The sequence below is a fragment of the Hyla sarda genome, chromosome 9 (genome assembly GCF_029499605.1).
Source record: "Hyla sarda isolate aHylSar1 chromosome 9, aHylSar1.hap1, whole genome shotgun sequence".
Classification (NCBI taxonomy): domain Eukaryota; kingdom Metazoa; phylum Chordata; class Amphibia; order Anura; family Hylidae; genus Hyla; species Hyla sarda.
In genome coordinates, this window is record NC_079197.1 from 133,501,621 (window position 1) to 133,525,003 (window position 23,383).

At 45.3% G+C, this 23,383-nt stretch overlaps 1 protein-coding gene across 4 annotated transcripts in view; it reads right to left on the reverse strand.

Annotated features, from left to right (window-relative positions):
* LOC130291508 (UAP56-interacting factor-like) overlaps positions 1-23,383 on the reverse strand; it is a 73,961-nt gene that overhangs the window by 12,008 nt on the left and 38,570 nt on the right. For 2 of the 4 annotated variants that reach the window (XM_056540293.1, XM_056540290.1), the window contains exons 2-8: positions 22,816-22,950; positions 21,509-21,654; positions 14,675-14,784; positions 14,271-14,352; positions 10,063-10,115; positions 9,552-9,626; positions 9,333-9,453 (exon numbers count right to left, since the gene is read on the reverse strand). In XM_056540293.1, coding sequence (XP_056396268.1) covers positions 9,333-9,453; positions 9,552-9,626; positions 10,063-10,115; positions 14,271-14,352; positions 14,675-14,784; positions 21,509-21,654; positions 22,816-22,950 — 722 coding nt within the window. Of the gene's footprint in view, positions 1-9,332; positions 9,454-9,551; positions 9,627-10,062; positions 10,116-14,270; positions 14,353-14,674; positions 14,785-21,508; positions 21,655-22,815; positions 22,951-23,205; positions 23,307-23,383 lie in introns of those variants that run through there. The other 2 variants (XM_056540292.1, XM_056540291.1) reach the window with 2 other exon arrangements.

The following is a 23,383-nucleotide window of genomic DNA, read 5'->3' on the forward strand; positions in this document are numbered from 1 at the left end:
CAACACCACATCACAGATAATACCTCAGCACAGCACCACATCACAGATACTTCATCACAGAAAACACCACATCACAGACTACACCACATCACAGACACCTCATCGCAGACAACCGCTCATCACAGACAACACCACATCAGACAGCACCACATCACAGACACCACATCACAGACAACACCCCATCACAGACAACACCTCATCACAGACACCTCATCACAGACAACACCACATCACAGACATCACCACATCATAGATAATACCTCATCACAGACACCAGATCACAGATAATACCTCATCACAGACTACACCACATCACAGACAACATCACAGACACCACATCACAGACAACACCACATCACAGACACCCCATCACAGACAAAACTTTATCACAGACAAAACCCCATCACAGACAACACCCCCATCACAGACAACACCCCATCACAGACAACACCTCATCACAGATAGCACCACATCACAGATAGCACCACATCACAGACAGCACCTCATCACAGACAACTCATCACAGACAACACCTCATCACAAACAACACCTCATCACAGACAACACCTCATCACAGACACCTCATCACAGATATACCCTCATCACACACAACACCTCATCACAGACTACACCTCATCACAGACAATCCCTCATCACAGACATCCCCTCATCACAGACGACACCTCATCACAGACACCTCATCACAAACATTCCCTCATCACACACAACACATCATCACACACAACACCTCATCACAGACAACCCCTCATCACAGACAACCCCTCGTCACAGACAACCCCTAGTCACAGACAACCCCTCATGACAGACAATACCACATCACAGGCAACACCACATCACAGATAATACCTCATCACAGACACCACATCACAGATAATACTTCATCACAGACTACACCCCATCACAGACAACACCACATCACAGACACCTCATCACAGACAACCCCTCATCACAGACAACACGACATCACAGACAACACCACATCACAGACAACACCACATCACAGACAGCACCACATCACAGACAGCACCACATCACAGATAATACCTCATCACAGACAACACCCCATCACAGACAACACCTCATCACAGACAACACCTCATCACAGACAACACCTCATCACAGACATCCCCTCATCACACACAACACCTCATCACAGACAACACCTCATCACAGACAACACCTCATCACAGACAGCCCCTCAAAACAGACAATGCCTCATCACAAACAGCACCTCATCAAAGACAGCACCACATCATAGACAGCACCACATCACAGACAACACCCCATCAAAGACAACACCTCTTCACAGACAACACCTCATCACAGACACCACCTCATCACAGACAACCCCTCATCACAGACAACACCTCGTAACAGACATCCCCTCATCACAGACACCACATCACAGACACCTCATCACAGACAGCCCCTCATCACAGACAACACCACATCACAGACAACACCACATCACAGACAACACCACATCACAGACACCTGATCACAGACAACCCCTCATCACAGACAACACCTCATCACAGACATCCCCTCATCACACACAACACCTCATCACAGACAACACCTCATCACAGACAACACCTCATCACAGACAGCCCCTCAAAACAGACAACGCCTCATCACAAACAGCACCTCATCAAAGACAGCACCACATCATAGACAGCACCACATCACAGACAACACCCCATCACAGACAACACCTCTTCACAGACAACACCTCATCACAGACACCACCTCATCACAGACAACCCCTCATCACAGACAACACCTCGTAACAGACATCCCCTCATCACAGACACCATATCACAGACAACACCACATCACAGACACCACATCACAGACGACACCACATCACAGACACCTCCTCATCACAGACAATCCCTCATCACAGACATCCCCTCATCACAGACAACTCCTAGTCACAGACAACCCCTCATGACAGACAACACTACATCACAGGCAACACCACATCACAGATAATATCTCATCACAGACATCACATCACAGATAATACTTCATCACAGACAACACCCCATCACAGACAACACCACATCACAGACACCTCATCACAGACAACCCCTCATCACAGACAACACCACATCACAGACAACACCACATCACAGACAGCACCACATCACAGACAGCACCACATCACAGATAATACCTCATCACAGACAACACCCCATCACAGACAACACCTCATCACAGACAACACCTCATCACAGACAACACCACATCACAGACAGCACCACATCACAGACAGCACCACATCACAGATAATACCTCATCACAGACAACACCCCATCACAGACAACACCTCATCACAGACAACACCTCATCACAGACAACACCTCATCACAGACACCACATCACAGACAACACCACATCACAGACACCACATCACAGACAACACCACATCATAGACACTTCATCACAGACATCCCCTCATCACAGACACCTCATCACAGACACCTCCTCACAGACAACACCACATCACAGACACTTCATCACAGACATCCCCTCATCACAGATACCTCATCACAGACAACACCTCATCACACACAACCCCTCGTCACAGACAACCCCTCGTCACAGACAACCCCTCGTCACAGACAACACCACATCACAGACACCACATCACAGACAACACCACATCACAGACAACACCACATCACAGACAGCACCACATCACAGACAGCACCACATCACAGATAATACCTCATCACAGACAACACCCCATCACAGACAACACCTCATCACAGACAACACCTCATCACAGACAACACCTCATCACAGACACCACATCACAGACAACACCACATCACAGACACCACATCACAGACAACACCACATCATAGACACTTCATCACAGACATCCCCTCATCACAGACACCTCATCACAGACACCTCCTCACAGACAACACCACATCACAGACACTTCATCACAGACATCCCCTCATCACAGATACCTCATCACAGACAACACCTCATCACACACAACCCCTCGTCACAGACAACCCCTCGTCACAGACAACACCACATCACAGACACCACATCACAGACAACACCACATCACAGACAACCCCACATCACAGACAACACCACATCACAGATAATACCTCAGCACAGCACCACATCACAGATACTTCATCACAGAAAACACCACATCACAGACTACACCACATCACAGACACCTCATCGCAGACAACCGCTCATCACAGACAACACCACATCAGACAGCACCACATCACAGACACCACATCACAGACAACACCCCATCACAGACAACACCTCATCACAGACACCTCATCACAGACAACACCACATCACAGACATCACCACATCATAGATAATACCTCATCACAGACACCAGATCACAGATAATACCTCATCACAGACTACACCACATCACAGACAACATCACAGACACCACATCACAGACAACACCACATCACAGACACCCCATCACAGACAAAACTTTATCACAGACAAAACCCCATCACAGACAACACCCCCATCACAGACAACACCCCATCACAGACAACACCTCATCACAGATAGCACCACATCACAGATAGCACCACATCACAGACAGCACCTCATCACAGACAACTCATCACAGACAACACCTTATCACAAACAACACCTCATCACAGACAACACCTCATCACAGACACCTCATCACAGATATTTCCTCATCACACACAACACCTCATCACAGACTACACCTCATCACAGACAATCCCTCATCACAGACATCCCCTCATCACAGACAACACCTCATCACAGACAACACCTCATCACAGACACCACATCACAGACAACACCACATCACAGACACCACATCACAGACAACACCACATCATAGACACTTCATCACAGACATCCCCTCATCACAGACACCTCATCACAGACACCTCCTCACAGACAACACCACATCACAGACACTTCATCACAGACATCCCCTCATCACAGATACCTCATCACAGACAACACCTCATCACACACAACCCCTCGTCACAGACAACCCCTCGTCACAGACAACACCACGTCACAGACACCACATCACAGACAACACCACATCACAGACAACACCACATCACAGACAGCACCACATCACAGACAGCACCACATCACAGACAGCACCACATCACAGATAATACCTCATCACAGACAACACCCCATCACAGACAACACCTCATCACAGACAACACCTCATCACAGACAACACCTCATCACAGACACCACATCACAGACAACACCACATCACAGACACCACATCACAGACAACACCACATCATAGACACTTCATCACAGACATCCCCTCATCACAGACACCTCATCACAGACACCTCCTCACAGACAACACCACATCACAGACACTTCATCACAGACATCCCCTCATCACAGATACCTCATCACAGACAACACCTCATCACACACAACCCCTCGTCACAGACAACCCCTCGTCACAGACAACCCCTCGTCACAGACAACACCACATCACAGACACCACATCACAGACAACACCACATCACAGACAACACCACATCACAGACAACACCACATCACAGATAATACCTCAGCACAGCACCACATCACAGATACTTCATCACAGAAAACACCACATCACAGACTACACCACATCACAGACACCTCATCGCAGACAACCGCTCATCACAGACAACACCACATCAGACAGCACCACATCACAGACACCACATCACAGACAACACCCCATCACAGACAACACCTCATCACAGACACCTCATCACAGACAACACCACATCACAGACATCACCACATCATAGATAATACCTCATCACAGACACCAGATCACAGATAATACCTCATCACAGACTACACCACATCACAGACAACATCACAGACACCACATCACAGACAACACCACATCACAGACACCCCATCACAGACAAAACTTTATCACAGACAAAACCCCATCACAGACAACACCCCCATCACAGACAACACCCCATCACAGACAACACCTCATCACAGATAGCACCACATCACAGATAGCACCACATCACAGACAGCACCTCATCACAGACAACTCATCACAGACAACACCTCATCACAAACAACACCTCATCACAGACAACACCTCATCACAGACACCTCATCACAGATATACCCTCATCACACACAACACCTCTTCACAGACTACACCTCATCACAGACAATCCCTCATCACAGACATCCCCTCATCACAGACGACACCTCATCACAGACACCTCATCACAAACATTCCCTCATCACACACAACACATCATCAAACACAACACCTCATCACAGACAACCCCTCATCACAGACAACCCCTCGTCACAGACAACCCCTAGTCACAGACAACCCCTCATGACAGACAATACCACATCACAGGCAACACCACATCACAGATAATACCTCATCACAGACACCACATCACAGATAATACTTCATCACAGACTACACCCCATCACAGACAACACCACATCACAGACACCTCATCACAGACAACCCCTCATCACAGACAACACGACATCACAGACAACACCACATCACAGACAACACCACATCACAGACAGCACCACATCACAGACAGCACCACATCACAGATAATACCTCATCACAGACAACACCCCATCACAGACAACACCTCATCACAGACAACACCTCATCACAGACAACACCTCATCACAGACATCCCCTCATCACACACAACACCTCATCACAGACAACACCTCATCACAGACAACACCTCATCACAGACAGCCCCTCAAAACAGACAATGCCTCATCACAAACAGCACCTCATCAAAGACAGCACCACATCATAGACAGCACCACATCACAGACAACACCCCATCAAAGACAACACCTCTTCACAGACAACACCTCATCACAGACACCACCTCATCACAGACAACCCCTCATCACAGACAACACCTCGTAACAGACATCCCCTCATCACAGACACCACATCACAGACACCTCATCACAGACAGCCCCTCATCACAGACAACACCACATCACAGACAGCCCCTCATCACAGACAGCCCCTCAGCACAGACAACACCACATCACAGACATTCCCTCATCACACACATCCCCTCATCACACACATCCCCTCATAACAGAAATCCCCTCATCACAGAGAACACCTCATTACAGACAGACCCTTAAAACAGACAGCACCTTATCACAGACAGCACCTCATCACAGACCATTTAAGCAATGTACTCCTTAGAAGCTAGAAGCAATAATAATATATTAATAAATTCATTCTTTCAGATCGTTTCCTCAAATAACTTGGAAAGATAAAAAGATAAAAGTCCAAAGGAGTATTGGAACAAGGCAACAATTCCTTTTCAGGTGACTCTGCCACCTCCTAAACCCTGGAATTCACTTCCACGAACAAGGAATCCTTGCTATGTGTCTCTATTAAGCTGCGGATGAGGAGGATGACTCTGAGGATAAAGATTCCCTGCAGCCTAATTTGAGGCTTCCGTTGATAATCCAGCAGGAAGCTGGTGGTCCAGAATATTGATAGGTAGGTCCACCACGTGGCCTGGGTTGCTTATAGAGTGCCGGTAGGCAATTGGAAGGTAATTTTCAACAGGCAGAACAAAATTGTAGTGCTTTGTTCCCACTGATCACGATGGGCTCCTCAGAGTCCTGGCATATAGCTGATTATACCCAGGCGGAAATCTGGCTGATTACACACTTGAAGTGCAGCAACACATCCATGCCCATGTATTAACAAATCTCTGGCTAACAAGACACAGTCACAAGTAAACTGCAGGAAAGGTGCAGCTTACAATGAAATGGATACAACGAGGTTAACTTAGGATACCCAAATGTGCAATAAATTATCATAGAATAAAAAGCCTCTTTTTAGTTTTTTTTGATTATTTAAAGTCTGTGGCCACACCGAAGGTACACTGTGGTATACCTCAAAACATCTTTTTGAAAATAATCCAACATGTGTTATGAATCTAGTCTTAGGCTATGTTCCCTATGTGTTTTTAAGAGCATACAAAAGAACAAATGTCCAGCATCCAAGTTGTGAAATAATCAGTCTTATTTTATTTTCGGATCATATTCATGAAGAACATATACAGACACGGAAAAACCTCTGATGCTTTTCACGCTGTTAGCGCTTAGTCATAGAGTCTATGACTAAGTGCTAACAACATGAAACAGGTCAGAGGTTTTTCCATGTCTGTATATTCTCCTCATGAATATGATCCGAAAATAAAATAAGACTGATTATTTCACAACTTGGATGCTGGATGGACATTTGTTCTTCTGTATGCTCTTTAAAGAGGCCAGAGAGTACAGTCCTTTTTTTTTTTTTTTTTTATAAAAAAAAAATTCTTCGCCTCATTTTGGTTAGTTGTCCTCTGTGTTGGCTCCATTCCTAGTTTTGGCTCAAAATGCTGTTTAAAATATGTACCTAAGTCTGACCAAATACTATGTGAGTGTCATGACCTACTGGGGGGACAGGGAGAATGAGCCCTAAGCTGTCCCTAGTAACACTCTTCCCGCCTATTTGCCCATCCACCCTAAACGGTGGATCAACAACTTGGAGCTGTTCCCTCCCTGCGCTACAGTGCAGTGGCATAAAATCAAATAATATACATAGTCGGCCACAGGCCAGAAACAGAAACGGAAAACTACCAGACAACCAGATATACCAGGCAGGATACAAATACTAACAGGGCAGAATTTAGTGTATAAACAAACAGTTCACAAACCGAAATCCAGATAAACGAACAAGACTAGGAATGGAACAGGTATACAGCAGAATCCAAGAATTGCAGAGGATGAGCAGAAGAACTGAAAGCTAGACACTAAACTGATCAGGAACATAGGACACTCCTCACACTGGGACACAGAACAAACAAACTGGACACCCCACTCCACAAAAGGATTAGCCATTATAATAAACCCAAATAGACTACTGGCCAGCGGGCACACTTCACCATGTGATCAGGATGCTGACCCAGTAGGAAACAGATATATAACACATGTAACTCTAGACCAGAACCAGATTAGTCTAAATGAACTCCAGGATACCAAACAGGAATAATTACATACAGAGCACAGGTAACACTAGACTAAGGGTGGGTTCACACTACGTTTTCTCCCATACGGGAGCGCATACGGCAGGGGGGAGCTAAAACCTCGCGCTCCAGTATGCCTTCGTATGCGCTCCCGTATGTAATTAATTTCAATGAGCCGGCCGGAGTGAAACGTTCGGTCCGGTCGGCTCATTTTTGCGCCGTATGCGCTTTTACAACCGGACCTAAAACTGTGGTCAACCACGGTTTGAGGTCCGGTCGTAAAAGCGCATACGGCGCAAAAATGAGCCGACCGGACCGAACGTTTCACTCCGGCCGGCTCATTGAAATGAATGACATACGGGAGCGCATACGAAGGCATACGGGAGCGCGAGGTTTTAGCTCCCCCCTGCCGTATGCGCTCCAGTATGGGAGAAAACGTAGTGTGAACCCACCCTAACACAGTGTGAACACAGACTAACAAAACGGACATACTAATCCTAAAACTGACAAATGTAACACAGACTAAAATCTACAATAAACAAGACTATTTAACCATGGCTAAAACTCAGATAAAATCACAAGAAAAATACAAGGTAAATGCTCAAGCAGACATAGTCAGAGTATTGCACAAACAGACATTAGCAGTTATTAGTAGCCTTATTGAACAAAATAACAGCCAAGAATGTAGGAGAACTATGGTTAAAATAGACACATCTGAGCTCTCATTGGTTCTGAGCATTAACCATTCCCAATCCAGAATGAATAGTAGACTGCTCAGAACAAATTAGTATGTGAATGCACACCTAAACAGAAAAATACAAAAACAAATAAATGGACATTACAGTGTGAACGTAGCTTTAAAGCGGTATTCCCCTATTCAACATTAATATCCAGAAGTATGCCACAAATGTCTGATAGATGTGAGTCCTTCTTGGCCGTTCTACATTTCTACACTGTTTATGCAACTTCAATTAATGTTTATGGTAGTTACGTAAACTGCTTGAAACAGGCCATTCGGCTGTTTCCGTGTTTTCTCAATGCAGAAAAGGTGCAGGGTCGCAGAGGTGGGACATCTCTGAAACATTTATGGCATGTCCTGTGGATGAGATGGGAACACCTCTTTAATGTTTGATGATGTGTTCAACCCAACACAGAAATGGTTTGTACGTGGCTCAAAAATAAAGCCAAACATACAGTATACTAAAAACGTGGTCATTTCTAATAACTCACATGATTGGCCGTAGCCCGGAAATTGAATCTCAGGGGAACTCCTTTTGGAGGAGGGTCTGTAGACTGGGCTTCTGTTTTCCTAAATCTCCCTCCTGGTCGCTTCAATGCTGGTTTTTTGGATCTTTGGTATAAAAAAAAAACCCAAATTACTTACAAGTTTCATTAAAAAGCTTTTTAGTAATTGAAATTATATTGTAAGATGTAAAAATGTCTACTCACTGAGGGGCCAAACCAGCTTTAGGATTGGGCACAGACACAGTTAAAGTGGACCCAAAAGAGTCATTGTTTTGCCACCTAGTGAAGAAGAAGAACACATTCATTACAAGTTCCAAATGACTTTAAAGGATTATCCAGTTTAGGAAAATGAATCCCCTCTCCAAAAGATAGGGGATAAGTGTCAGTTCGCAGGGGGTTCGACCACTGGGACACCCCGCAATCTCTTGCATGGAGATGGATCGGAGATCGGCACACATCCTGCATGCATCTCTATGGGAGAGCCGAAGCACTGTACTCGTGTATCTCCCACTCTCCAATAGAGATGCATTGAGGGGTCGTGCTGACCTCCCCTCCGTGCAGTGGTCTACACAGCTCTGTGAATGGGGAGATCTGGGGTGCCAGGCAGGAGATTGCGGGGGGTCCCAGCAGTCAGACCCTTCGCAATCTGAGACTTTGAAATTTTTTCTAAACGGGACTACTCCTTTAATGATAATTAATTAATATGTTTAATGACCTTCTTGGAGTTGTCTGTCTTTTTCCACGATTCATAGTGACTTGTTGCATTAACTAAAAAAGGAAGAAAAAAAAATCTGTAAACCTATTGGAAGAATAAGTTGAGTTTTTAGTTTGTTTTATGCTACAATTGTTGGGTATTCTGCACTTGATGTGCCAAAATCTTCTCCACTTTTCACCCAAACCTGTCTTTGGGCTTCAATCTCACTGACAAAAAGTACCTCTTTAACCCCTTAAGGACCAAGCGTTTTTCAGTTTTTGCACTTTCGTTTCTTCCTCCTTTCATTTAAAAAAATCATAACCCTTTCAATTTTGCACCTAAAATTCCATATGATGGGCTTTTTTTTTTTTGCACCACCAATTCTACTTTGTAATGACATCAGTCATTTTACCCAAAAATTTACAGCGAAACGGAAAAAAAATTATTGTGCGCCAAAATTTAAGAAAAACCGCCATTTTGTAACTTTTGGGGGCTTCCGTTTCTACGCAGTGCATTTTTCGGTAAAAATAAATGACTCCATATCTTTATTCTGTAGGTCCATATGATTAAAATGATCCCCTACTTATATAGGTTTGATTTTGTCGGACTTCTGGAAAAAATCATAACTACCTGCACGAAAATATATACGTTTAAAATTGTCATCTTCTGACCCCTATAACTTTTTTATTTTTCCACAAATGGGGAGGTATGATCTGAAGTTTTTATTGGTACCATTTTTGTTTTGATCAGACTTTTTGATACACTATTTTGGACTTTCAATTTTTTTTGCTCGTACACCACTGACTGTGCGGTTTAATTAATGATATATTTTTATGGTTCGGACATTTACGCACGTGGTGATATCACATATGTTTGTTTTTATTTACACATGGGAAAAGGGGGGTGATTCTGATTTTTATTAGGGAAGGGGTTGAATCACATTTATTACCGTATTTTTCGCCGTATAAGACGCACTTTTTCTTCCCCAAAACTGGGGTGGAAAAGTCGGTGCGTCTTATACGGCGAATACACCCCTATCGCGGCGGTCCCTGCGGCCATCAACGGCCGGGACCCGCAGCTAATACAGGACATCACCGATCGCGGTGATGCCCTGTATTAACCCTTCAGATGCAGCGATCAAAGCTGACCACCGCGTCTGAAGGGAAAGTGACACTAACCCGGCTGTTCAGTCAGGCTGTTCGGGACCGCCGCGATTTCACCACGGCGGTCCCGAACAGCCCGACTGAATAGCCGGGTTAGTGCTTACAGGACACCGGGAGGGACCTTACCTGCCTCCTCGGTGTCTTCTCCGTTCAGGGATCCCCTGTATGGCCGGCGCTCTCCTTCCTCGTCATCACGTCGTCGCGCACGTGCGTCGGCATGCGTAACGACGTGATGGCGGCGACGGAGAGCGAGGATACTCGGCCGGCAGCAGAGATGTTCCGGAGCGACGGGGACACGACGACAGCGATGGAGCGACATCCAGGGCAGCGGTGACGGGTCCGGAGCGGCGGGGACACGTGAGTATTACCTCCTATGCAGTGGTCTTCAATCTGCGGACCTCCAGATGTTGCAAAACTACAACTCCCAGCATGCCCAGACAGCCAACGGCTGTCGGGCATGCTGAGAGTTGTAGTTTTGCAACATCTGGAGGTCCGCAGGTTGAAGACCACTATTGGGTTCAAAATCTTTCCTTTTTTTTTCGATTTTGCACCTATAAATTGGGTGCGTCTTATACGCCGGTGCGTCCTATAGGGCGAAAAATACGGTAACTTTTTTTTTTTACTTTTCTTATGCAGTGTTATAGCTCCCTCTAGGGGCTAAAACACTGCATACACTGATTGCAGGCACTGTTCAATGCATTGCCATAGGAATGCATTGATCAGTGTTTTGAGGCTTGGAGCAATCAAATGCCAATCGGACAGCCGGGAGCAAGGTAAGACACCTCCCGCTGTCCTGTCAGCTGTTCGGTATGCCGCAATTTCACTGCCGCAATCCCGAACAGCTTCGCTGAGCTAACCGGCAGTGTATTCTCCCGTTTTAGATGGCGCAATCAACTTTGATTGCGACGTCTAAAGGGTTAATACCGGACATCAGCCTGATCGGCGATGTCCGGTATTAACCGCGGGTCCTTGCTGATAGCAACCGTGACCCTGCAGATACGAAGCGTGCTCAGCTTCTGAGCGCGCTTCACAGATCGGGAGCCGGCCACAGGATTTAAATATACGTCCGTGGTCATTAAGGGGTTAAGGGAAAGAGGTGGAAAAATTTTTTTTTAAATTAACTGGTGCCAGAAAGTTAAAAAGATTTGTAAATTACTTTTATGCAAAAATCTTAATCCTATAAAATATAAAAAATATATATTACAGAAAAATCTTAATCCTTCCAGTACTTAGCAGCTGCTGTATGCTCCACAGGAAGTTCTTTTCTTTTTGAATTATTGTTTTGCCTGACCACAGTGCTCTCTGCTGACACCTCTGGCAGCAATTGATAAATTCTGGAAGGATTAAGATTTTTACATAAAAGTAATTTACAAATCAGATTAACTTTCTGGCACCAGTTAATAAAAAATATAAAATGATTTCCATTGGAGTATTAAAGGTATTTAAAAAAAAATTACTTGTCATTTACGGTGCATATTTTGACACCAAGTGTAACTTGCCAGATGTTTAAAAAATGCACTAAATATTTTAAAGCACCCACATCATTAATTTATTTGATCCCCCATAAAGACAGAAACAAAAGCAAAGCTATCATTTTTTTTATTTATTTCCTCTATTAACTTACTTTTATGAACAGATGTTTCATACCATTGTACCATGACACCACTGTGTCACAACCCCTCCCATAGACTTGCATTGAGGGGGTGTGGAGTGATGTCATGAGGGGCTTGGCCGACCTCCGCAGTGCGAAAACAGCATTCAGAACATTTACTTCCGAAAGCTGTCCAGTGGAGTACCCCTTTAAATAGTGATGTCACCAATAGAGAAATAATGCATGGACAGTGATGTCACAGTACAAAGGTAATTTACAAAGGGATGTCACAAAAAAATTGTAACAGGAATAACAAATATGTCACAATGCAAGAATAATGAACACTGTGACGTCACATTATAGAAATAATGTCATAAAAAAGGTATAATAAGTAGTGATGTAACAGCTGATGTTAACAAAATCCTTAAAGGGGTACTCCAGCGTTTAGACATCTTATCCCTATCCAAAGGATAGGGGATAAGATGCCTGATCGCGGGGGTCCCGCCCCTGGGGACCCCGTGATCTTGCACGCCGCACCCCGTTAAAATCAGACCCCAGGGTGCGGACATCCCTGTGACAACGGAGCGCTGGCAACACATGCAGGCGCTAGGACCGCTGTTTTGTAGGGGGCAATGCATTTCCATGCCGAATTTCACAGAAAGAATAGACATGTCTATTCTTTCTGCGGACTCCGGAATCGGGATTTCCGCAGCAGAAACGTCTGCTGTAGAATTTCCACCATGTAAAAATTACAGTTTGCTGATTAAGAAAGCATCCCATGGCCTTCATGTTTACTGGATAGCGCCACTTTGGAGTATTTTTTCTTTTATCTTCTCTTGCCAAACTACTGGATCCCGTGCCCTGGATACCGGTCAAGCTCCTACGGCCTGCAATCCTCTAGATACCCCACATAACCTTAAAGGGGTATTACAGGCAAAAACTTTTTTTATATATATCAACTGGCTCCGGAAAGTTAAACAGATTTGTAAATTACTTCTATTAAAAAATCTTAATCCTTCCAATAGTTATTAGCTTCTGAAGTTGAGTTGCTGTTTTCTGTCTAACTGCTTTCTGATGACTCACGTCCCGGGAGCTGTCCAGCTCCTATGGGGATATTCTCCCATCATGCAAGGGATATTCTCCCATCATGCACAGCTCCCATGACGTGACATCATCATTGATCAGTTAGACAGAAAACTTCAGAAGCTAATAACTATTGGAAGGATTAAGATTTTTTAATAGAAGTCATTTACAAATCTTTTTAACTTTCCGGAGCCAGTTGATATATAAAAAAAAGTTTTTGCCTGGAATACCCCTTTAAGGGTTAACCCTGGTGAGAGTCTATAATTCAGACCCTTACATCCCCCTCTCTACTCGTAGGATTACACAAGGCGCTGCCCTCGCCATTTTTCTATTTTTCTCTCAATTACAAATCATAGTTTGGCATTGACCATCCATTTGGCCTGTTCACTTACTCTTTTGTTCTGGTTGACTGTATTTGTTCTTTGCTGCTTTTGCCCATCTCGTATTTGTGGTCTTCTAGTCTGTGTATTAAACCTACAGAAATACAAAATATGGTAATTAACAGGATTTGTTTGAGATAAGAAAAAAAGCTTCTGTTTTACTTTCCAGAAAGGCACCACTCTTGTCCACGGGCTGTGTCTGGTATTGCAGCTTAGTCCAATTAACTTCCACACTGATGAGTTACAATACCAGGTACAACTCATAAACAAGAATGGAGCTGGTTGTAGTAATGCAAACCTTTTCTTCTAACTCCTGAACACCTCTATAAAGTGCACCTCCAGTCCTATAGTACAATTATGTTATAGATGCAAATCTGTTCAGGTGGCAAAAGGAATTGCCAATAATCCTCTCTTACCTTCTGGTTAATGTCTGTGAAGTAATATTTGCCGCTCTATACTTCCTTGGGTTAAGTTGGACATTTTGAGTCTGAGTTTTTACCACTTTCTGAGAATTCTGTAAAAAAGACTAAAGATTATACAGTAGTTATATAGAAACACTATCAATACATATATCAGTCAACTGATTATTTCCTAACAAGGGGTGGGATATATTAAGCAACAAGTGAACAGTTAGTCCCTGAAGCGGACAAAGAGTTTAAAGGGGTACTCCGCCCCTAGACATGTTATCCCCTATCCAAAGGATAGGGGATAAGATGTCTGATCACGGGGGTACCGCCGCTGTGGACCCCCGATCTCTCCTGCAGCACCCTTGTTCACCAGCTGCACGGAGGGAAGTACGCTCCATGGCTGATGACGGGCGATACAGGAGCCGGAGTATCGTGATGTCACGGCCCCACCTCCTCGAGATGTCAAGCTCCACCCCCTCAATGCAAGCCTATGGGAGGGGGCATGGCGGAGTACCCCTTTAAGGTGTTGATGTGGCCTCCAAATTCCTGACAGCTCAGTTTGATAAAACATCTGTAGGATATTCTGGAAGAACAAGTCCGATCCATGGAGACCATACCTTAGAGCTTACAAGGCTTAAAGGAATCATGTGGTGGAATATAACTTACCCTCTATCCGAAGGACCTGTACAGGGCCTCGGCAGTCCGCATGAAGTGCCGACCCCGCAGGAAACCGCGGCAGACATGTGTAGCTCTATGGGATACATGGAGAGGGCGTGTTGGAAAGAGGATAAGTGATATTCCACTACAGTATTCCTTTAATGGATTTTCTTTTGACATCTTATATACCTCAATGTCCCAAAAAATTCCAAAGTCCAAAATTGCTGAAAAAATGTAAGCACCACTTTAAAAAGTGTGTTTAGGGATTAGAAAAAAGGGCGATGTCACAACCTCTGACCAGCCCCTACAGCTTACATCACAACCTCTGACCAACCACTACAGCTTATATCACAATCTCTGACCAACCCCTACAGCTTACATCACAACCTCTGACCAGCCACTACAGCTTACATCATAACCTCTGACCAGCCACTACAGCTTATATCACAACCTCTGACCAGTCACTACAGCTTACATCACAACCTCTGACCAGCCACTACAGCTTATATCACAACCTCTGACCAGCCACTACAGCTTATATTACAACCTCTGACCAGCCCCTACAGCTTACATCACAACCTCTTACCAGCCCCTACAGCTTAACTTCACAACCTCTGACCAGTCCACTACAGCTTACATCACAACCTCTGACCAAACCCTACAGCTTACATCACAACCTCTGACCAGCCCCTACAGCTTACATCACAACCTCTGACCAGTCCACTACAGCTTACATCACAACCTCTGACCAGCCCCTACAGCTTACATCACAACCTCTGACCAGTCCACTACAGCTTACATCACAACCTCTGACCAACCCCTACAGCTTACATCACAACCTCTGACCAGCCCCTACAGCTTACATCACAACATCTGACCAGCCACTACAGCTTACATCACAACCTCTGACCAGCTACTACAGCTTACATCACAACCTCTTACCAACCCCTACAGCTTACATTACAACCTCTGACCAGTCCCTACAGCTTACATCAAAACCTCTGACCAGCCCCTACAGCTTACATCACAACCTCTGACCAGTCCACTACAGCTTACATCACAACCTCTGACCAACCACTACAGCTTATATCACAATCTCTGACCAGCTACTACAGCTTACATCACAACCTCTTACCAACCCCTACAGCTTACATCACAACCTCTGACCAGTGCCTACAGCTTACATCACAACCTTTGACCAGCCTCTACAGCTTACATCACAACCTCTGACCAGCCCCTACAGCTTACATCACAACCTCTGACCAACCCCTACAGCTTACATCACAACCTCTTACCAACCCCTACAGCTTACATTACAACCTCTGACCAGCCACTACAGCTTATATCACAATCTCTGACCAGCCACTACAGCTTATATCACAATCTCTGACCAGCTACTACAGCTTATATCACAATCTCTGACCAGCTACTACAGCTTACATCACAACCTCTGACCAACCCCTACATCTTACATCACAATCTCTGACCAGCCCCTACAGCTTACATCACAACCTCTGACCAGCCCCTACAGCTTACATCACAACCTCTGACCAACCCCTACAGCTTACATCACAACCTATGACCAACCCCTACAGCTTACATCACAACCTTTGACCAGTCCCTACAGCTTACATCACAACCTCTGACCAGCCCCTACAGCTTACATCACAACCTCTGACCAGCCACTACAGCTTACATCACAACCTCTGACCAGCCCCTACAGCTTACATCACAACCTCTGACCAACCCCTACAGCTTACATCACAACCTCTAACCAACCCCTACAGCTTACATCATAACCTCTGACCAGTGCCTACAGCTTACGTCACAACCTCTGAACAGTCCCTACAGCTGACATCACAACCTTTGACCAGTCCCTACAGCTTACATCACAACCTCTGACCAGTGCCTACAGCTTACGTCACAACCTCTGAACAGTCCCTACAGCTGACATCACAACCTTTGACCAGTCCCTACAGCTTACAGCACAACCTCTGACCAGCCTCCACAGCTTACATCACAACCTCTGACCAGCCCCTACAGCTTACATCACAACCTCTGACCAGCCTCCACAGCTTACATCACAACCTCTGACCAGCCTCCACAGCTTACATCATAACCTCTGACCAACCCCTACAGCTTACATCACAACCTCAGACCAGGCCCTACAGCTTACATCACAACCTTTGACCAACCCCTACAGCTTACATCGCAATCTCTGACCAGCCTCCACAGCTTACATCACAACCTCTGACCAGCCCCTACAGCTTACATCACAACCTTTGACCAGCCACTACAGCTTATATCACAATCTCTGACCAGCCACTACAGCTTATATCACAATCTCTGACCAGCTACTACAGCTTATATCACAATCTCTGACCAGCTACTACAGCTTACATCACAACCTCTGACCAACCCCTACAGCTTACATCACAATCTCTGACCAGCCCCTACAGCTTACATCACAACCTCTGACCAGCCCCTACAGCTTACATCACAACCTCTGACCAACCCCTACAGCTTACATCACAACCTATGACCAACCCCTACAGCTTACATCACAACCTTTGACCAGTCCCTACAGCTTACATCACAACCTCTGACCAGCCCCTACAGCTTACATCACAACCTCTGACCAGCCACTACAGCTTACATCACAACCTCTGACCAGCCCCTACAGCTTACATCACAACCTCTGACCAACCCCTACAGCTTACATCACAACCTCTAACCAACCCCTACAGCTTACATCATAACCTCTGACCAGTGCCTACAGCTTACGTCACAACCTCTGAACAGTCCCTACAGCTGACATCACAACCTTTGACCAGTCCCTACAGCTTACATCACAACCTCTGACCAGTGCCTACAGCTTACGTCACAACCTCTGAACAGTCCCTACAGCTGACATCACAACCTTTGACCAGTCCCTACAGCTTACAGCACAACCTCTGACCAGCCTCCACAGCTTACATCACAACCTCTTACCAACCCCTACAGCTTACATCACAACCTCTGACCAGTGCCTACAGCTTACATCACAACCTTTGACCAGCCTCTACAGCTTACATCACAACCTCTGACCAGCCCCTACAGCTTACATCACAACCTCTGACCAACCCCTACAGCTTACATCACAACCTCTTACCAACCCCTACAGCTTACATTACAACCTCTGACCAGCCACTACAGCTTATATCACAATCTCTGACCAGCCACTACAGCTTATATCACAATCTCTGACCAGCTACTACAGCTTATATCACAATCTCTGACCAGCTACTACAGCTTACATCACAACCTCTGACCAACCCCTACAGCTTACATCACAATCTCTGACCAGCCCCTACAGCTTACATCACAACCTCTGACCAGCCCCTACAGCTTACATCACAACCTCTGACCAACCCCTACAGCTTACATCACAACCTATGACCAACCCCTACAGCTTACATCACAACCTTTGACCAGTCCCTACAGCTTACATCACAACCTCTGACCAGCCCCTACAGCTTACATCACAACCTCTGACCAGCCACTACAGCTTACATCACAACCTCTGACCAGCCCCTACAGCTTACATCACAACCTCTGACCAACCCCTACAGCTTACATCACAACCTCTAACCAACCCCTACAGCTTACATCATAACCTCTGACCAGTGCCTACAGCTTACGTCACAACCTCTGAACAGTCCCTACAGCTGACATCACAACCTTTGACCAGTCCCTACAGCTTACATCACAACCTCTGACCAGTGCCTACAGCTTACGTCACAACCTCTGAACAGTCCCTACAGCTGACATCACAACCTTTGACCAGTCCCTACAGCTTACAGCACAACCTCTGACCAGCCTCCACAGCTTACATCACAACCTCTGACCAGCCCCTACAGCTTACATCACAACCTCTGACCAGCCTCCACAGCTTACATCACAACCTCTGACCAGCCTCCACAGCTTACATCATAACCTCTGACCAACCCCTACAGCTTACATCACAACCTCAGACCAGGCCCTACAGCTTACATCACAACCTTTGACCAACCCCTACAGCTTACATCGCAATCTCTGACCAGCCTCCACAGCTTACATCACAACCTCTGACCAGCCCCTACAGCTTACATCACAACCTTTGACCAGCCACTACAGCTTACATCACAACCTCTGACCAGCCACTACAGCTTATATCACAATCTCTGACCAGCCACTACAGCTTATATCACAATCTCTGACCAGCTACTACAGCTTATATCACAATCTCTGACCAGCTACTACAGCTTACATCACAACCTCTGACCAACCCCTACAGCTTACATCACAATCTCTGACCAGCCCCTACAGCTTACATCACAACCTCTGACCAGCCCCTACAGCTTACATCACAACCTCTGACCAACCCCTACAGCTTACATCACAACCTATGACCAACCCCTACAGCTTACATCACAACCTTTGACCAGTCCCTACAGCTTACATCACAACCTCTGACCAGCCCCTACAGCTTACATCACAACCTCTGACCAGCCACTACAGCTTACATCACAACCTCTGACCAGCCCCTACAGCTTACATCACAACCTCTGACCAACCCCTACAGCTTACATCACAACCTCTAACCAACCCCTACAGCTTACATCATAACCTCTGACCAGTGCCTACAGCTTACGTCACAACCTCTGAACAGTCCCTACAGCTGACATCACAACCTTTGACCAGTCCCTACAGCTTACATCACAACCTCTGACCAGTGCCTACAGCTTACGTCACAACCTCTGAACAGTCCCTACAGCTGACATCACAACCTTTGACCAGTCCCTACAGCTTACAGCACAACCTCTGACCAGCCTCCACAGCTTACATCACAACCTCTGACCAGCCCCTACAGCTTACATCACAACCTCTGACCAGCCTCCACAGCTTACATCACAACCTCTGACCAGCCCCTACAGCTTACATCATAACCTCTGACCAACCCCTACAGCTTACATCACAACCTCAGACCAGGCCCTACAGCTTACATCACAACCTTTGACCAACCCCTACAGCTTACATCGCAATCTCTGACCAGCCTCCACAGCTTACATCACAACCTCTGACCAGCCCCTACAGCTTACATCTCAACCTTTGACCAGCCACTACAGCTTACATCACAACCTCTGACCAGCCACTACAGCTTACATCACAACCTTTGACCAGCCCCTACAGCTTACATCACAACCTCTGACCAGCCACTACAGCCTACATCACAACCTCTGACCAGCCACTACAGCTTATATCACAGCCTCTGACCAGCCCCTACAGCTTACATCACAACCTCTGACCGGCCCCTACAGCTTACATCACAACCTCTGACCAGCCACTACAGCTTACATCACAACCCATGACCAGCCTCCACAGCTTACATCACAACCTCTGACCAGCCCCTACAGCTTATATCACAGCCTCTGACCAGCCCCTACAGCTTACATCACAACCTCTGACCAGCCCTCACAGCTTACATCACAACCTCTGACCAGCCCCTACAGCTTACATCACAACCTCTGACCAGCCCTTGCAGCTTACATCACAACCTATGACCAACCCCTACAGCTTACATCACAACCTCTGACCAGCCTCCACAGCTTACATCACAACCTCTGACCAGCCCCTACAGCTTACATCACAACCTATGACCAGCCACTACAACTCAAGTCACAACCTCTTCTCATCCCATGCAGCCATGCCATATACACACATATATTTATTTGTTTTCTCTTGTGGGGGAAAAATAACTTTATTGGGACCCTTTCGTAAAGAATGAGGTGGGTTTATATCATGCTGCGTGCCTTGTACTGTATAATTTTACAGGCAGAGGAGCAGATTTTAATGAATACAGCAGCTGCAGGCTGACAGTGTAAGGGTGTGTTCACATGTGTCAGACTCTGTAATCAAATGGCAATCTACGAGATCACTGCTCGTTTACTGTTCAGGTATGTGCCGTGTAATAGGGCCCTTTATCTATAAAGCTGCCCTCCATTGTAACTAATAGGTGGATGGCAGCCAGGATCGAGGACCGCCTTGTGAATCTCTTGGAGATCTCCAGGACTGCCTTGTGAATCTCTCAAGGACTTTATTGTCAACACTGGGATTTAAAGGGTCCACGGGGGTATGGTGTGAATTTTGCTTTAAACAAATAATTACCGTTGTGGGCAGATTTGGCCTATTGAGTGGGCTCACACCATTCAGTGAAGCGGCGGCTCTTCGTCTTGTTATTGGACCAAGCGTGTTGTTTCTGATCATACCTGGAAACCTTTGCTGTCTGAAACCTGGTTTAGGTCTGCCAGGACCTAAGGAAAAAAAATAAGTAAAAAATAGCCCTAAAATGTGTTATCCTAAAATTAAAGCCAGCAAGGTTATTACAGTGGGGCATAAAAGTATTTAGTCAGCCACCAATTGTGCAAGTTCTCCCACTTAAAAAGATGAGAGAGGCCTGTAATTTTCATCATAGGTATACCTCAACTATGAGAGACATAATGAGAAAAAAAATCCATAAAATCACATTGTCTGATTTTTTAAGAATTTATTTCCAAATTATGGTGGAAAATAAGTATTTGGTCACCTACAAACAAGCAAGATTTCTGGATCTCACAGACCTGTAATTTCTTCTTTAAGAGTCTCCTCTGTCCTCCACTCATTACCTGTATTAATGGCTCCTGTTTGAACTTGTTATCAGTATAAAAGACACCTGTTCACAACCTCAAACAGTCACACTCCAAACTCCACTATGGTCAAGACCAAAGAGCTGTCGAAGGACACCAGAAACATAATTGTAGACCTGCACCTGGCTGGGAAGATTGAATCTGCAATAGGCAGGCAGCTTGGTGTGAAGAAATCAACTGTGGGAGTAATTATTAGAAAATGGAAGACATACAAGACCTAATATCCCTCGATCTGGGGCTCCACGCAAGGTCTCACCTCGTGGTGTAAAATTGATCACAATAGCGGTGAGCCAAAATCCCAGAACCACACGGGGGGACCTAGCGAATGACTTGCAGAGAGCTGGGACCAAAGTAACAAAGGCTACCATCAGTAACACACTACGCCACCAGGGACTCAAATCATGCAGTGATTGACATGTCCCCCTGTTTAAGGCAGTACATGTCCGGGCCCGTCTGAAGTTTGCTAGAGACATTTGGATGATCCAGAAGAGTATTGGGAGAATGTAATATGGTCAGATTAAACCAAAGTAGAACTTTTTGGTAAAAACTAAAATCGCTGTGTTTGGAGGAGAAAGAATGAACTTTTGTTATTGACCAAATACTTATTTTCCACCATAATTTGCAAACAAATTCTTTAAAAATCAGACAATGTGATTTTATAGATTTTTTTTCTCATTATGTCTCTCATAGATGAGGTATACCTATGATAAAAATGGCAGGCCTCTCTATTGCACAATTGGTGGCTCACTTAATACTTTTTTGCCCCACTGTGTATTACTCAGCCCTTACCTTGTTGATTTCTTGGTGGATTTCGAAAGTATCGTTTATTTTGGAAATTGCCCCTTTTTAGTCTGCCATGTTGGCCGGTCTGATTCGAGGTGGACTGAACGTCTGACTCTTCTTTTTGAAGTTTTATAATGTCATCTGAAAAGGAAATTGACTTTAAAGTCAACACAGGCATTGCTTTTGAGTGATAAATATATACACACAACAGTGTTTCCCAATCCGTGTGCCTCCAACTGTTGCATAACTACAACTGCCAGCATGCTCGGAGTTGTAGTTTTGCAACAGTTGGAGGCACACTGGTTGGGAAACAATGCTCTACGCACACTAAAACAACTTAATAAAAATAGTAGAAAACTAGAAAATGCCATATAGATTAGATAAGGATACAATTACATCTTATAATGCCATGACTAAGGGTCGGAAGGGCTCTGAAACTCATCGGCATAAGTGTTCCAGTTGCTGTGTCTTGTCCATGTTTCAATTAAGTATTCCTGTTTAACTGCACCTACTATGCTGAACATTCTCTTCCTGGACTTTACAATTACAATAGTTCAGGCGTATTTTTTAGTTA